Source organism: Cibotium barometz, chromosome 10 (genome assembly GCF_041138505.1).
Source record: "Cibotium barometz isolate CiBa-2024 chromosome 10, ASM4113850v1, whole genome shotgun sequence".
Lineage (NCBI taxonomy): Eukaryota > Viridiplantae > Streptophyta > Polypodiopsida > Cyatheales > Cibotiaceae > Cibotium > Cibotium barometz.
In genome coordinates, this window is record NC_141055.1 from 39,526,377 (window position 1) to 39,545,069 (window position 18,693).

General features: G+C 44.3%; 1 protein-coding gene across 4 annotated transcripts in view; it reads left to right on the forward strand.

Annotated features, from left to right (window-relative positions):
* LOC147634887 (chromatin remodeling protein EBS-like) overlaps nt 1-11,076 on the forward strand; it is a 34,367-nt gene extending 23,291 nt beyond the window's left edge. For all 4 annotated transcript variants that reach the window (XM_086804111.1, XM_086804109.1, XM_086804110.1 and 1 more), the window contains one exon: nt 10,569-11,076. In XM_086804111.1, coding sequence (XP_086660237.1) covers nt 10,569-10,588 — 20 coding nt within the window. In that variant the 3' untranslated portion in view covers nt 10,589-11,076. The remainder of the gene's footprint in view (nt 1-10,568) is intronic.
* Nucleotides 11,077-18,693: the final 7,617 nt, after the last annotated feature.

The following is an 18,693-nucleotide window of genomic DNA, read 5'->3' on the forward strand; positions in this document are numbered from 1 at the left end:
ACCAGCAACAAATCCCCCCCCCCCCCCCCCCCCGCCCCCCCCCTTTTTGCATGGCCAAACAACTTGGTCAGGAATTTTTAAGGGCTTGCCTCTAGATACTTAAGTTAATTACTAAATTTGGATAACCAACTAGAATCGGTACAGCCACAAACAAAGTAAAGCAATGAATCAAACAAGATTTCTTCTTGCTGATGAAGGTTAACATGCTGTCTAACAGCATTTTTTCTGCAAGGGTTTCTTGCACTAAAGTAGGACATGTTCTGCTTGCGATACAAACAGCAGCACATCCCGGTATTGAGTTAGGCTTTTGGTATAATCCACTGTGCGGCCGAGAACAGTGGCAACAGCAGCTGGGCACAAGTGTTGGCTGCTGTAGGCAGCAATCCTGACAACTAGGCTCCTATAGAAGAGAGCCCTACATCTTTGCATGTACATGAGTATGTCTGTATAGCCCTTAACAAAACCATCACCTTGTGTAATGGAACTGTTATAAAATCAGACGGAGACGCTAATTTGGGTAGTGAAAGCTGTTTGCATGGAGTAATGGATTGTCTAGATACAAAGCAACATAAGAAGAGTCGGTATAATTCATCCTCTTTCCGAGAACTCCCATTTCTTGTGTCGGGTGAGGTGCTGAGAAATCTGTTGAGCTTGGTGCTTTGTGATATGCCCAATGTGTACTTGCTGGAAATTGGGTGGGGGGTCAATTCTCAGGGGGTCATCCATCCGAGTTGTGTTCACGCCAATGAGTGCTTAACTGGAGGTTTCCACAAATTGGTCTAGCCATCCACACCCCGAAACCTTAAGGCTATGGAGGACCTCTGGTCTATCCATTTTGTGGAAATCTCCTAGTGCTATGCTTTGACACCGCATTTCTCAAAACCCCCCCTTGTTGCCAACTTGTCCACTTTTTCTTAGCTCAAAGGTTGAACTTTATCCATGTTTTCATGGGTCAATGGCTCAACTTGGCTTCTCTAGTGGCTCAATGTAACGTCTGGAGGGCCGGGGGTTTTGGAAAACACCTAACCATTAATGCAATTCAACATTGAAATTGGCTAGAGCCTTAAACATATGCCACTTAATCCACAAAACTATAAAAGAGAGATCTGCACAACTGATACTGCAGAGAGGCTGGAATGGGCCCCCTCCCCTCCCGTCCCTCCCCCCTTGGAGTGTTTTATTACCCAAGGAGAAAATATCATGTACAAGCTTTGAGGGCCTTACTTGCTCTATAGGAGATGACGGATTATCCATATACAAATGCCATAATACAGCCCAACACGAGGCAACCATAAAATTCAGCTGGTACACAGGCTGTAGAAATGCCAAGCCATCAATATAATCCATATACCTCTGTGTGGGTATTGATTCTTCCCCAAAAGCCACGGGACTTTGTGCAATAGAGCTGGTATAGTAGGTACAACTTTTCATTCAGCCGGTACAACAAGTACAATGGTTGGTACAGCAGGTATACCAAGTACAAGGGTTGGTACAGCAGGTATAGTGGCTGGTACAACAAGTGCAAGGGTTGGTACAGCAAGTATAGTGGCTGGAAATCATAATAAAATGATTAAATACCCTTGCCTTTAGTATTTCTTCACGATGGAAGCCCCCAATAGCCGGTATACTTCATGGGCAGCCTTCAAGAGAGAGAAAAAGAGAGCAGCCAGCATTAGGGCAGCCTGTAATGGTGGTAGAGCGCCATAACCCTGGAGTAGAGAACCACCAAGAATAGAGAGGAGTTGCCAACATGGTAGAGGCTAGTTTGCAGTAGTAGAGCCTCCTCCAAATGAAGAGAGGGGGCTCAATTAATAGAGTTGGGGCTCTCATGGGTGAAAATGGAAAGAGAAGGCTATGATGACAAGTGGAGAGTGACACAAGAGTTGAAGTGATAAATGATAGGCCACTTGTCTCACTTTGATCCACTGTCTTGCCACATGTCCCAATTAAGAGTCCATAAATTTTATCTCTAAGATTCCAGTCTAGTGACACTTGGCATAGTCATAGTCCCTTGCCAACAAGGTGTGAGTCTACATGACCCTTGGCGTAGACAAGGTGTCAAGTCCACTCTACCACTTGCACTCTGTGTTGGTACTCTGACCACACACCTTGAATGAGAGGGGGCTCAAGTGTGAAACATAAGATGAGAATCACTTACAAGCATTGTTCTAAGATCTTGGTGCTCCATAAACATTTATGCTACACATAGTTATTGGCATTTCGGCCACCAGTAGAAATCCAGAGAGAAATCCTCGATCCATGAGATAATCATGAGTTCCATAAGTCCAATGCATCCCAAATAAAGGGAGCCAAAAATATAATCCATCCCAGTGAAGAAAGCCATGAACAATGTTTCCTTGAAACCATCTCAAGGCAAACAACAACACACTATTCTCCTTGCACATGCATACAAGGGTTAGTGAACATCAAAGGCACTTCATAATAAGTAGCAAAAGCACCAACTTTGCAAACTCAAAGTATACTTAGCTTTTCTTTTGACGTTCGATTCTGTGACTTGAGAGTTATGAACCCACCATGCCAGCCAAAAGATATTTTCCCATATTGGTTGTCTTTGAGCTTGATAATAAGATCCATAAATCAGGCATAAATAGCCAATTTCATATAGAAGAGAAAACATGCAATAAAGCCAATTCCATGATTCCGAAATAGATTCTCAGAATCCATAAATCAGATTCTCTTTTGCACATGTCTTGATACATGACTGCTCCTATAAGTGGATGGGCTAACCGTACCAAGTTCTACACCCACTATTGGGCAGTGATGATGTTAGTGGGGATGTCGTAGTATCTAGTCCATACTATGCATGATGGTTTATTATGTTGTGGATTACTACCATGAGGTTATAATTTGCACTTTCTTATAAGGTGAATTTGGGCTTGTTCCTGAATTCATCTAGGTATATATATATATATATAACTTGGGTCCGAGGGTTTCGCAAAACACTTGACCATTAATGCAATTAAACACTAAAATTGGCCAAAGCCTTCAACATATGCCACTTAATGCACAAAGCTGTAAAAGAGAGTTATGCACAACTCACACTGCATAGGGGCCGGAATGGGTCGACCCTCCTTGTGGAGTGTTTTATTACCCAAGGAGGAAATATCATGTACAAGCTTTGAGGGCCTTACTCTCTCCACAGGAGATGCCGGATTATCCATATACAAATGCCATAACATAGCCCAACACAAGGAAACCATAAAATTCACCCGGTACATAGGATGTAGAAATGCCGAGCCATCAATATAATCTATATACCTCCGTGTAGGTACTCATTCTTCCCCAAAAACCACGGGTCTTCATGCAATAGAGCTGGTAGAGCAGGTATAACTCTCCATTCTGACGGTACAGCAAGTACAATGGATGGTACAATAGGTACAATGGTTGGTACAGTCAGTACAAGGGTTGGTACAACAAGTACAAGGGCTGGTACAACAAGTAGAGTGGCTAGAAATCATAATAAAATGATTAAATACCTTTCCTTGCCTTCAGTATTCCTTCATGATGGAAGCCTCTAAAACAATCCCCAGCAGCCGGTATACTTCATGGGCAGCCTTCAAGAGAGAGAGAGAAAGAGAGCAACCAACATTAGGGCAGCGTGTAACGGTGGTAGAGAGCCATAACCCTTGAGTAGAGAACCACCAAGAATAGAGAGGAGTTGTCAACATGGTAGAGGCTAGTTTGCAGTAGTAGAGCCTCCTCCAAATGAAGAGAGGTTTCCAATTTTAAGAGTTGGGACTCCCATGAGTGAAAATGGAAAGAGAAGGCTACGAAGACAAGTGAGAGCTGAAGTGACAAGTGTGGGCCACTTGTCTCACTTTGATTCATTGTCTTGCCACATGTCCCAATCTAAGAGTCCATAAACTTTCTCTAAAAGTATCCCAATTGCTAGCCCATGTGTTATAGGTACTGTGGCAACTCTTGGTATTTGCTCAATTCCAGACGTAATGACGTGAACACAATTTCCATTGGAGTTAGGCCAAAATAACAACTCTCCTAAATTTTAGGAGTGTGATCCTTTGTATCCCAGTATAATCCCCCATTCCCAAAGCTTGTACTTTCCAAATATTTACACGTCCTGGAGTCCATTAGACCCCTTTCATACCAGGAAATGTCCAGCTTGGTGACACTCAGAGGCTACACACTTCAAACCATGGCTCTGATACCATGGTAGAAATTGGGCGGCATTCCGGTTGTGTTCACGCCAATGCACGCTTAACTAGAGGTTTCCACAAATTGGTCTAGCCATCCAGACCCCAAAACCTTTAAGGCTTTGGAGGACCTCCGTCTATTCATTTTGTGGAAATCTCGTAGTGCTACGCTTTGGCACCACTTTTCTCAACAATACCTCATGCTTAAGACGGGAGCATGTGGCTTGGCATTCGTCATCATGCCAACAGTTATGGGGCTTAGAACTGTAGGATGGCTTGGCAGTAGACCGCCACATGCAGATGAAAGAAGTGGTGGCAAATGTGTGGAGAATGCTAGTGACATTTGATATGAGGGTAGGTAGGGGGACATAAGGATCCACATTTTGGAGGTGGCAGTAGATGTGGTCAGAGTAAAGAGGGTTAAGCTCGTGATCAAAATGGACCTGGGTGTAATGTGAGATGGGGGTGATGGCCACGAGGCGGCAAGCAAGTGTGAAAGAGAGGTAGGCATGGTTGGCTTTTAGCAGAGTGCCAAAGCATCTGCCTTGGGGGAAGTTTCCACCTGTAGCATGCGTACCCGCACATGAAGTGACCAGGCTTTCCTAGTTTTGTCCTCTCTCTCTCTCTCTCTCTCTCTATATATATATATATATATATATATATATATAGAGAGAGAGAGAGAGAGAGAGAGAGAGAGAGAGAGAGAGAGAGAGAGATACATGTCTATGAAATGTACATGTAATCTTGTGTAGACTCTAGAGTGAGATATGTTAGAATTGTGCATCTCAGTGTTCTGGGGCTTTACCATTTATTTGGGTATTTTATTGTATATCTCCTATTTATTTGTCCTCTGAGCCGTCGGCCAGCTCATTGATGCACTATATAAGGAGTTTCCTATTATTCACTCCTTCATCCAATTCCCTTGCACATAGTTCAACATCCAATTGCTGGCCATTGCCATTGTAAAGCTTTACTGCTGTTATAAAAGGTGATCTTGTCCAACTCTCTCATTCTACTTTGCACTCTCTCATATGTTTATTGTTTATGCTTCCGCCTGTGCTATCTCCTTCATGGTATCATACGCTTAGGTCCAGGCTGCCCCAAACTCTGCAAATCTGCCCACCTTTCCCTCCTTTTGCTGTGCGTTTTTCTCCATATCTCTCCCGGCTGCAGATCTGTGACAACAGTGGCTGCGTTTCCCCAACAGTGCTGCGTTTTCAGGTCCAGCCAGCCGGCTGTTTGTTGCAGGCCAGTTTTGGTGGCTGCGTTTTCTCCTACAGAGGCAATCCAGCCAGTTCACTTGGCTGCGATTTCTTCTACGGAGGTAAAAGGTGGAGTTGTGGCTGTGTTTTCTGCATTGGCATCTGTTTTTGGTGAGTTCTTTGTATTTGGTACTGCCAGACAAGTGGCCCTGCATTGTCTTCCTCCTCCATGAGTCCTTGCCCTTCCGGTAGGAGGTTCTCGGTGGATCTTGGGCTGTTTTGCTGCTGTCCCGCCTCTTTCTCTCTACGGTTTGAGAGGGGGCTGATTGTTCCTGGTCTCTCGCTTCGTTGGAAAGCACTTGAGAGAAGTGTTTGAGAGCTGAGATTTGTTCTTTGCTGTTGTGGATACGGCTCCCCCCCTTACGAACAAAGATGACAAGTTGAAAGGACCCAACTACGCTCATTGGAAGCTTCAGATGCGGGTTTGGTTCATCCACAAGGGTTTGTGGGACATTGTTCAGGGGATTGAAGGGAAGCCCGAGCGTCCTCAGAACTCTAAGAGGTGGACTCAGGATCAGGAGGATGAATTTATTGTGGAATGACAAGACTGGGAGAATCGGGACTCGAAGGCGTATTTTGTGCTTGTGCGGACCATCACCGAGGAGGTCTCATCGTCAGTGCAAACTCTCACCAGTGCTCATCAGGTATGGTCGAAATTGAAGGATCTCTTTGCACGAGATTCATCGATGAGGGTAGTTACTTTGTAGGGGCAGCTCTATGGCTTGTTATTTCATGAAGGCAATTCAATGCAGTCTTTCCTTATGAAGGCCAAGGTTATCCATGACCAGTTACTGGCTATTGTTGTTGCTTTGTCCTCTTCTCAGCTGGCTACTCTTATCCTCACCAAGCTTCCTCTGGACGATGATGTTATTTCTCGATCTTTTCAGTGCCAGGTCACATCCACTGAGTTGGATTTTGATGATCTTAGCTCTCTACTTTTGGAGGAGTCGTCTGTTCTCATCTTACAGGGTAAGTTGAAGGTGTCAGTCAAAAATTCTGACCAGGCACTTTCCTTATTTCAAAAGAAAGGTCGGAGTCGTTGCTTCTCTTGTGGGAAAAGAGGACATTTGGCCAAGGATTGTTTGTCCAAGATGAAGGACAAGACCAAGGGCAAGGCTTCATCTCAGAGAAAAGGCAAAGACACGTTATAGGATAGTGATACAGATTCTAGTATCACTTCTAGGGCTCCCAGGGCGCTTCTGGCTCTCAGGAGACCCCAGATGGTGTGCTTCTCTAGTTGCAGTTTCCCCCCATGTGCTTCCAGCCAGATGAGGCTTGTGGGCGGTAGAGGGGGCTGATTATAGCTCAACCTACTGGTGCATGGGGACAGTGATTCGGAGTTCCAAGCATTAGACATCTGGGAGGACATGGTTATCTTTGGTACAACAGAGATTATGAACTGGATCTGTTCCAAGTTCATTGTTCGAGGCTTTTGGGACGTGATGTGTTCCGTCCATTGTTGGGGATTATGGGCGCGGTATGTCTAGTAGCTCATCATCTATTTTTGGTGCACACTTTTGTAGGAATTCTTGGCCAAGCAAGTTCCTTGCTGTTCGTGGTGGCATCTTGTTTCGAGGAAATAGGTTGGCGGGTGCTCTCTCCGAGGTGATTCTAGTATTCGTGATGCTGGAGGGTCCATGGCTGCATCTTCATCGAGTTATCTTCTTCTGACTCTTGCACACTGAGTTGCAGAGAGGGTGTTAGAATTGTGCATCTCAGTGTTCTGGGGCTTTACCATTTATCTGGGTATTTTATTGCATTTCTTCTATTTATTTGTCCTGTGAGCAGTCGTCCAGCCCTATATAAGGAGTTGGCCAACTCACTGATGCACTATATAAGGAGTTCCCCATTATTCACTCTTTCATCCAATTCCCTTGCACATAGCTCAACATCCAGTTGGCTGGCCATTGCCATTGTCAAGCTTTACTGCTATTATAAAAGGTGATCTTGTCCAACTCTCTCATTCTACTTGGCACTCTCTCATATGTTTATTGTTTATGCTTCTGCTTGTGCTATCTCCTTCAAGATATGCTGTGAATAGCTAATGATGATACCCGCCTCGACTAGAACTGATCTGATGGCGGAGGGAATGTTTGGTCTCTCTGATTGGAGCATGTTATATTGGCAGAGAATCCGTTGGATCCGCTGCTGTTAGATGGAGGGTCATGGTGCTCTGGATTGAGGGCGTCTGGCTTGAAAGCTAGATTCGGCTCATGCACTGAGAACTCCCTTGGGGCGTTGAGCAGAGGAGCGGGTATGGGAGGTGGGCTCTGATGTGGATGCTCGTACGGCGAAGAAATCTGTGATGGCTCGCTGCGAGGTGTCATGTCGATGTTGTTTTCTCAGTATTGCATTTGAGCTCCATCAAGTACATGCCGAGGCATCTACGATGCTCATACTCTATTACCTGCGCGTGTGGGCCGAAACCGTCTTGCAAAAGGCACTCAAATCTCCCCCCCTCTCTTATAGTAGACCAGGCAGCTACACTGTGTGCGCCTCATCCTCTACCTCTCTTATAGTACATACTTTGCATATGTTCTTTTCTTGGCTCGGCGAGCCACTAATGTGTGGTGGTGGGAGTAGACCTTGAGCTGGCCAATCGCAATACGCATAGCATGTGACATGTGGATCTGCATGTATCTAGGGATCTTAAAGAAGTGATCTTTGTTTTTATTTCTTACCATTCTCTGACGGGGGGACACGCACGTCTGATGTATATGTAGTCTGAGTAGATCGAACGAGATGATCCAGTTGATCTCCTACTACGAGAGGTCAAGGTAGGAGAATCGAGGTTGTACTGAAATGGGGACAGATGGTCCATGTGTATGCCATGTGGATGAAACCATTGAAGTAAGAGAGAGAGAGAGAGAGAGAGAGAGAGAGAGAGAGGAGTGAGTGGAGGGGCAGCCCTACTAGATGTCAGATTACATATGGTTGCTAGGAGATGGCCTTTATTGCAAAGATATGTGTGTATCTGAAGTTGCAACTAGTTGATATTCTGTTAATTCTTTCTATCTTTAGTGGTGCATATGTCCTATCAACTACCTTTTTGTTGTAATAATTCTTTCTATTTGTTATGATCCTTGGTGCTAGACTTCATTATGGCTGAGTGTGCCGTGTATCTCCAGAGCTCTAACAGAAACTCGGTATATAGACCTTTGTATGAATGTATGCTGTGTGTGTGCATGGGGTGTGTGTGTGGGAGCATATATTGATACCAAGTTCTACACCTACTATTAGGCACTGATGACATTAGTGGGGTTGTCGTAGTATCTAGTCCATAATATGCATGATGGAGTGGATGGTTTATTGTCTTGTGGATGACTACCATGAGGTTATAAATTGCACTTCCTTATAAGGTGAATTTGGGCGTGTTCCTAGATTCATCTAGGTATATGTGTATCTCGATTCTCAAGAGCCATGGGTGGTAATGGCTAAGGCCCTCATAGAGGAGGTCGCAGTTCTGCATGGTAATACCAGGATTGATGATACATGGTGGGATGTAGTGAATGGTTTCCAATAGATTCGAGTGGTGGCTTCACCTCTCCTTTCTCATTTGATGATCTCATGAAAGGAGGTGTTGGCACACACTAAATGGAAGCCTTCAGATCAGGGGTTGCAGTTGAATTCTCTAACATGTGAGGTGTTGGCTACTTCACGACTTCTGGAGTGGCCTAACAAACTCGTTGAGCAGCTAAAATTCAATAGAATGGGTTGATTGGGACTAGTGAGAATTATGGATGCTTTGTTGCCATGTAGAGGCCGCTTAGTCTTTTCGAAAAATCCGTCAATATTTTCGGTTTCCATGTGGATATGTACAGTTTTTGAAGAAGGTGAGGGCAGGCCTTACACCGTTTGGTGATATTCCTCAGTTGGAGGATAAGTAACCTTGGTTAGATTGGGCATTTAGAAAGTCTCAGGGCATTGTCTAGCGTACTAAAAATCAAGTGTACCATATGATGGTGGAAGATAAGTGTTGGATCACTGAGAAGGCTAAAGGGTATCGAACGTCAGGAAAAGTAGGGTCCGGCGGAAGAAAGTAATCTTACAGGATTAGTGGTCTAAGATTCTATATCAAGGGAAGGTGTTTCTATGGCGCATGCTAGTTGGAGGCCTACCATTGGGGGACTAGTTGTGAAAGCGGTGGATTGCTTCTGGTAATTGTGTGTTTTGTACTACATGCTTGGAAACATGCCCGCATCTTTTCATTTCATGACACGTCCGGTGGCAAAGAAGGTTGCGGGATTTCCTTTCTGATTCCGTTGACAGATAGTCTCGTAAAGATTAAAGACTGGATTTTTGGCAAGATTCCGAATGGGCCAAATAATCTAGAACATTCAGCTTTCTTTCATTTTTTTAGGTGGACAGGCTTTTGGCATATCCGGTTAACTAGGAATGCCTTCATATTTGATGCAAAAGTGGGTATTATAGCTCACATAGGTCGTATAAAAGGGCTACTATTGTGGCAAGTCTCTTCCTTGCGGTCAGCTCATTTGGTAGAGAATGACGGCTACATATTGGATGAGGGTACTCCGAGCTACACGTGTGGTTCAGGGTAATTAGTGAGGGAAAGGTAGTACATCGCATGGCGTCCATGTGGCCATTTGTAAAGTAATTTTGGTAATATATCTTCTATTACGAAAAAAAAGAGAGTTCTATTATGTCTACAAAAGGCCAAAGGGTCTATGATACCAAAAGTGTTACAATGTGTCCATGAGAGAGAGAGAGAGAGAGAGAGAGAGAGAGAGAGAGTTTATTATTGGCTACTAAAGACCCAACGAGTCTATGAGACCAAAAAGTGCTGCGTAAGTTCAGGGAGAGGGAGAGAGAGGTATGATATTGTTTGAAAGCTAGAAGATCAACTGTTAATAGCTGGAATACATTGTCCCCAGGAAGGACCCAAATCGATGACACTCAGAATAAATACGGAGATTGTATGTAGGGTGTTTATTACACTGGGAGCGTGTGTGGGCTTTTGCACTAAGCATGTTTGTAGGATAAGTGGCGTGGGAGCAGAGTCCATTGACTGTGCTGACGTTAGAAACATGGAAAGGCCGTATGGATGTGTAGGTTGTATTTTTCATGGTTGCCCATACTAAGTTCTTAATTGCTATTTTGTTTACATCTCCAACAGCCCGAGGCAAAGCGGCGTAGGAGGTGATGGAGTGCAGACCAGTTTTGAAGTTGATGGTTACATTTTTGCGGACAGAATGCATAGTACTTCGGTGTGTGCCTGATGTAAGAAAAGCAGGTGTGTTGGTGCCCTTAAATGAATTCAAAGGATTGAAGCTCTGCTTTGTCGGTGTTGTGACTCCTACCATGGAAATAGAAGTGTACTGTGCGTACAGAATTTTTATTTATCAAGATCAAAACTGTAGGGGAGCTTGCTTTGCCTGAACTTGAGGAAGCAGCACATTGTGGATCTATGTAGAGAGGTTTACGGAGGTGTACTTTAGAATTCTGAAAATTGGTCAAAAAAGTTGTGCCACAGGTTTTAAACCCTCCATGTTGGGGTAATCCAAGCCAAATGATGTATAGATAGTGTAGACTTAGTGATTGTAATATATTGAAGTGTAGCTAGAAGGCTAAAGGAGTGATTGTCTAATGTTCTTTTTTATTATTTGGAAGTGCTTGGCTTGTGAATTGTGATACACTGGATGCTTGTGCTTTCTCGAGTGGCGGCATGTGCAGCATAAGGGGGATGGTGTGTTTCTTAGTTTGCTTTGAGAACAAATACATCAGTGATATTTGCTGGGCTGCTTGTGGGCTCTAGTTGTATGTTGCATTTGCAAGCTTATGGTTTCTTGGAACTCTCTTGAAGTGCATAGTAATTTTGCCATCTCCAGTTCCATTTGTTTGAAAAAAAATATCTTCATAGCGTCCTACTTGCATTGTTCTACACTTATGGAGCGTTTGTAACTCATACCGAATGAAGCTAAAGACATGTAATAAACTAGCTATTAGTTTCTAGGACATGGATGATATTGCTGATCTGAAAAAGCATGTATAAGTCCGAATTATGATTGGTCAATCTGTTGTTGTGTTGATTATCCAAAAAATTATGTATGCTACCACATGTTTAATGGAACTTTACACCATGATGGTTGACATGGTTGGGATAACTTGAAGCTACTTCTGAAATGGTCGAAGAGTTGGATGTGGGAACATCATGTGAGTAAGAAAGAAAAAAAGAAAGTATGAAGTGTCTATTGAAGACCCACTGGGCCTGCGAGATCAAAGTGACAATAATGTTCATGGCATATTTCATCACGGAGCGTAAAATAAAATAGAAACAAAACAAAGCTATCTCATTGGGGGTGTTACAAAACTGTCCATGGAATCTCATTATGGAATACCAAGAACACGACAAATGAGATGAGCATCAGCCCCCAATAGATGGTATACCACTCTCTAAAATATCAAATATGGAGCTAATGAGTATGGCCAAGAGGTTCACTCAGTTACGTAATGTGGAAAGGTAGCTTTGTGGCGGTGGAGCATGTCTTGGATCTGGAGCTGATCAAGGGATTGAGGTTGACGCTTGGGGCACTTGGGGCGCTTGGGGTGTTGGACAAGCTAGAATGTGGAGGTTTGGTTCGAGATATCTCCTCTCGGGTGAGGTGGGCTTGTAGTAGCTCGAGATGGGTCCATAGGATCCACTCTATGGGTGTCCACCTCCTCTTGGCTCCAGAAGAAGCTAGTGATGGTCGACTGGTAAGGGAGAGGTTGGGTTGGCTAGGGACGAAGCTTTCTCAAAGAAGTGTCCTTGCAGAAGAGCCCTAGGCAATGCTAATGCAAGGAAGTCAATGATCTTGGAGAGTAGACCAAATCCCTCACGTAACAAATAGTGAAACCTCATATAGATCTCATAGTATGTTGGGTAGTGACAAATGTAATGCTCTTGTGTCTCAACCTCTGTGTGGCATAATCAGCAGATCCTCTCCTTCCTAGGTTTGTATGAGGTTCTCGACTCTGAAGACGTGCTCAGCTCCACTTGTCTCCACTTTGAGGTGGTGGGATGAAACTTGTCCATGCACAATCACAATCCGCATGGCATGGGACATGTGAAGACTCAGGTATCCCGGTTGCTGGAGGATCCTCAGCGAGTGTGAGGAAGTGATCTCTGTAGAAGTGCATCTTCGTTGGGAGCTTGAAAGGTGTGATCCATGTGTAGTGGGTGTAGAGGTTGAGACGATGTAGCCATAACTTGGCTGGTGTTCTCATGAGAGAGCTCGAGAAAAGGAGAGGCCAAACTGTATTGAAGGGGTGGGAGGCGGTCCATGCGGAGCCAACCAAGTGGAAACTAAGACATCGTACTCTAGGGTGGGTAGGGCAAGCGTGCGATACTTGTAGGGATCCATGTGATTGATGCAATGGAGGTATGTGACTGGCTGGAAGAGTGCATCCACTACCATCAGGGTTGCAACAAACTCTGGTGGATAATCTGGTGTGGGATCGATGCTTTGTTGCGGATCTTACAAGAGAATATCATGACCTCGGGCCTCTCAATTTGTTGCCAATCCTCATGATATAAATCTAGTTCCCAGAATGTTGGCTCCATGCATCAAGAATGGTGTGACGAGGGTGTCAAAAAGTCACCCTTCGTCTTGGGCTTGTGGGAATGCGCTTGGAAGCATTGTTGTTGCTCAAGTAAGCTCGAGGTTGCATATCGTCATGTCACTCGGGCATGTGTTGCAAGAAGCATGGTGAAGCGTGGGCGACTAAAAGTGACACCAACGTAGATATAGGATGAGACAATCTCCACAGGATTCCCTTTGTATGTGAAGCTCAATTTGGATGGGGTGGGAGGTATTGAAGACCATTACCTTGGTTCTACCAAGGTTAACACATAGGTCCAGTTGAGTGTAGAAGTCTTGTAAGGCATCCAACTGCCTTTGAAGCCCCTCGAGTGAATTTGAAAGGAGGACGATGTCATCTACATGAAGTGGTAGGGGGATCAATATGCGTGCTAGTGTGGGGACCAGCCCCGTCTAATCCATCAATAAATCTGGAGATCTCATTAATGTAGAGGCAAAAGAGAGTGGGTGATAGAGGAAAACCCTCTTTTTTTCCAATAGTGCTTGAAATCTCCTATGATGTACCTCTTGGGGCTCTCACTCGTCTGATGACGGACTCATAGAGGGCGATGATGCTCCCACCATGTGAGATGGGACTCCCATCATCTCTTGTGGACGGTGTAGTAGGCGGGCTCAAGGTACAATATTAAAAGCTTTGCAAAAATCCATAAAGCAATAGTACATCCTCTGATGTCATGCTCTACCCTCCTCGATGATGGCACAAAGGGTGAAGATGTGGTCAAGGGTAGAGTAGCTCCTCCGAAAGCTTGCCTGTCCCGAGGCTCTGCATTCTTGTGTCTCTGGAAATGAACTGAGCTCCTCTAGCACCGATCCATAGAGTTTGGCCAATGTGTGGCCAATCATGATCGTCTTGTAATATTTTTAGGATCAAGTGGATCTCTCACTTTGAGGATGTGATGTTACTCGACCAAGAGGGTGGAAATCCATCACAAAGGGCTTTATTGAACATGTAGGCTAGTAGGGGCGCTAGGGTATCATTGTCATGTCAGATATACTTTGCAATGAGTCCCTCTCGTGATCCTGGGCTCATCCATTACGTAGTCAATGAATGGCCTTGAGGGCCATGCCCTTTGTGAAGAAAGTTGAGATGGTGGGGTGGGGATCTGGTGGTGTGGGTAGTGGTGTGACTGATGGGGGATATGATTGAGGGAGTATGCATACGAGTGACATGTGTTCGGTTAATTGATAGGTGTGGGGTGCGATGTTCTTGGAGTTTCCTTCAAGCTTCTTTGCAGCTCGGCCCTAAGAAAAATCAATATAACTCATCCTCTTTTCGAGCGTAGAACTCTCCTTTCTTATGTTGGGTGAGACATTAAGAATTCCACTATACTTGGCGCTTCGTGATTCGCCCAAACCGTACCTCATGTGTAAGACGAGTGCATGTGGCTTGGAATTTGTCTTCATACCAACATTTCTAGGGCATGGAACTGCAAGGTGGCTCCTGTTGCGTCAAGATGATGAAACAAGTGGTGTGGTAGATGTGTGGAGTATGGTGGTGAGTTGTGATGTGAGAGGGTGGGCAGGGGGACAATGGTTAGCTTCGAAGGGGGGTGTCGGGATGGAGAAGTCAGGGAGAAGGTGTGCCAAAGACAAAGATCCTATCAAGTAGTCCACAGTGCTAGTACCTCGTGTGAGGGAAGGAGGTGAAGGCATCAGAGGAGGGCCATCGAGAAATCACGTTATAGATAATAGGACCATGTGCAGCTCCCAGCTCTAAGAAATATCTCCCACACATCGTGCCCTCCTCACAGTCTTGTGATGATATTTGTAGCCCCGTGTTAGTTATGTCTAGCTCATGTAGTCTGATAGGGTCATTGAGATGTAGCGGGGCCTATTGACTCCTTGTCCTAGCATTGAAGTCCCCGAGGAGGAGGACTTTCCCTAGTTATCAAAACTCCATAATATCCCCATATAATAGAAAGTACGGTGGCGGGCCATGCTGTGCATCATAAGGGGAGTGTCTCGGTGCAAAATAACATAGAGCAATGTGGATGACTCTATCACCCTGCTGTGCATCATAAGGGGAGTGTCTCGGTGCAAAATAACATAGAGCAATGTGGATGACTCTATCACCCTGCTAAGCTGTAGTCGCATCCAAAGATACCATGCATCCTTGTCCTTCTAGACGATGTTGAGAATTTGTCGGAGATGGGATCTAAAAAGGATAGCTACCTCTCCTCTGAGCCACATACTCCTCCTGATAAGTGGCTCTCATCTTGAAAAGCTTACTCCCACTCATACCTGGCTATGTATGGTAAACCCCCTCAGGGCTCTGATGACTCTATATAGAAAATGACATCCGTGCCTGTGAGAATCTCGCTTTAACCTCCTGGATTGGACCACAAGGTGCCATTGTAGTTCCATACTGCTAGCCTTTCGTGTTTGGTCTCATTGATCCCATGTCTCTGTTTTGGTGGACGACGCTTAGTGATAATGACCCTACCATCTCCGTAGATGGCCCACTTGGCCGCTCTATGGGCCTCATGAACTGTCACCATCACCTCATGCCGGTGTTCTGCCTGTGCTAGCATGAGATCATCCCCCATGTACACCTACGTGCCCTTGAGGGCAACCCGTTTGACTAGGAAAGCATGTCTACTCGTGGTGTTAGGGAATTTCATGATGATGGTTCTCGTGTGATATCCTTGCTTGCCCTCCATGCATCTACAAAGGGAGGGAGGGGGAGGGGCGGGATCCTGTACGCTGGCAAAGCATCATGACTAGGAAAGCATGTCTACTCGTGGTGTTAGGGAATTTCATGATGATGGTTCTCGTGTGATATCCTTGCTTGCCCTCCATGCATCTACAAAGGGAGGGAGGGGGAGGGGGGGGATCCTGTACGCTGGCAAAGCATCAAGGCATTTGCCTTGGGGCAAGCCCCCACCTGTAGCTCTCGCACTCGCACATGGAGGGCCCTGTCTTTCCTGCATTTCTCATCAAGAGAGTCTCATGTATGGTGCTATGTGGGGGTTTGTGCTTCTTCACCACCTCCACCCAATATTTCTTAATGGTCTATAGTTCTTCCTATAACTTATCACTCGCAGCCTTCAGCTGCTCCAAGTTCCTTAGACCTCCTGAATATTTAGTTCCCCGTCCTCCATGATATGGTCCTTGAAAGTAGCCTTTAGGGCTTCCATTTCTATCGAGAGTTACCCTATCATTGGGGCAGCCTGTGGAATTCCATGTTGCATCTAGGTCTCTTTCAACATTTGAATCTCCTCCTCTTGTTGGTTCACCTTTGCTACCGATTTTCTAATCTTGTTATTTTTGCCCTATATCTCCTTGAGGAGTTTTAATTATTTTTCATGTTGGTTCTTCAGAATACTGTCCAGCACCTTCTTGTGGTCGCCCAGTGCCTTCTTGATGTTGTCCTCCATAGTCTTGATGTATGCCTCCAACTCGTGTAGGTTCATCTTGGCTATTTCTCCCTAGTTGCTACCTTGGGGGCTTGAGCAGGGTGGGTGGGATAAGTGAGGTGGAGGGGGCACACAACAAGCAGTGTAATGTAGGGGGTGTGCACAACAATGGAGCAATCATGCACAACAAACAACAGGCAATGCAGTGCAAACAAGGTGGAGTGGCACAAGCAAGGTACGTAGTAGCAGGGCAGCCACCGGCAGCGCACATCACGAATAGAAAGGGGGGGGTAGTTGTGAAGGTGGTCACGCCATATGAGAGAGAGAGAGAGAGAGAGAGAGAGAGAGAGAGAGAGAGGTAAGTGTCATTCACGTTTCTCTTGGTGTGTATGTTTATCTCCTAATGCTTAAAGTTATAACTGTTTTACTACTAACTTTGAAGTTCATGTAATGTGTATTGTTTTTTATATTTACTAGTGGGTGACCCGTGCTTCACACGTCTTTGCAAACCTTCAAATTCAAATTCTACCTTAATCTCCTCAAACCTTCTCCTCTCTTCCTAAACCTCCAAATTGTTGCCACGTGGCAATTTTGTGAAACTCTTCCTTTATATAATATAGAGATGAAAGAGAGCCTCTATTGAGTTTCTAGAATTACAGTAGCCACATGTTACAGGTGTGTTTAATCCGTTTATAAAAGTGAATATGTAGTAAATGCATCTAGCCTTGCCATTGATAAAAAAAAATTACTTTTCATCATTTTTATATTATATGTAAGGTTGTCACATAGAAAAGAAGCTCCTGGTTGGTTAAAAAATCTAGAGCTCTCTTATGTTTGCAATAGAAGATGAAAACCTTATCATAAGCATAAGATACTGTTGAAGAAGAGTCAGTGCCTGAGGCACTAGGAGAATCTTGAAACATAGGTGAGACTATGTGTGGATACTAGGTAAACCCAACTGCCCAATGCAAGTAGAGGCATATAGAACCAAACCAATGGGTTGCTAGATATCTGGTCTTTTAAGTATTTTCTCAAGCTAAGAAGATTACCCCTCAATCTTGGCCATCTAGTGCTTAGAGTGACTATTGTTCTCAATTCTAGTATTAGTACACAAAATTTCCTAGAACTCTCTTGATTTTTGGAGCCCATATTTAAGTAGGTCTCCTTTAGATAGACTTTTGCTTTGATATATAGAGGAAGCAAATGCTTTTAATGACACATGAATATAGTTGGAGGGGGTTTTGGTGAGGTCAGCATTAGGGAAAAGAGAGCAATCCAACAAATACATTCTTGTTTTGCTAGGAGATGTATCATAGGACTTAGCATTGTAAGCTAGAAGAGTTTTGGGAAATGTGCTCAATATTGAATAATACTAGTATTTTAAACACTAATAGGGGCGGGAGTAATTTCTATGTGTTTGGATGTAGAATCAACGCTTGAAAAAGAGCCATTATTGGACTTGGAAAAGAAAAAAAGGTCTTAGAGAGCCCGGGGGGGGGATCTACATCTTTGGCATGTGTTGGCAATAGGTTATGCATATATTGGCTATAGGTTATGTATGCTTTACATTCACTGGGTCTAGCTTTCTCTTAAGGTGTAACATGGGTTAGTCGTTAGCTACTACAGAGTATTGCATGAAATCTAGGATTATAATAGCATGCGCGGCCTATATATGTGAGTGGAGTGCATATAATTGAGTTATTGTTGAGCCAACTATGTGCGTGTGGATCTAGGCTCTTGTTGAGGCAAAGTAGGGTTATCCAACACTCTGATGGTTGTCATGTGTGGTGTATGACACATTTGATATGATTGATAGTATCTGTTGTGATAGTGAGGTGATCTATGGTTTGGAGGCCTCGTACTTGTGTGTTACTCAATTCAAGTTTCCCTTGCTAGAGATTGGTATGAAGTTGTCATGCCCATGTTTACTTTGGTGAGTAAATAAATTTCTTTTCATGCCTATAGGTGTATGTGTGTGCATTGGCTTGGTACACTCGATGTGGGTTGATAGAAGAATGGTTATGTGTGGCAATAATTATTGGTATGAAAGTGAGTACTCCATCAAAATCAAATGTAGAGAGGTGCAAGAATGAGAGAGAAAGAATAAGCTTCAAGTTATGGCCAGCTAAGTGTGAACACTTAGCATTTATATATAAGGTAAATTTGATATTAAGCAATACACAATCATTCCCCTTACAATAGAATTCTTGTGAGATCTCTGTTCTCTTCCTTCTTCTCCCTACTCTCTTGCTTGTGTTCTTTTGAATCTTTGCATAGCTTGATGGATGTATACAACATTGATAGG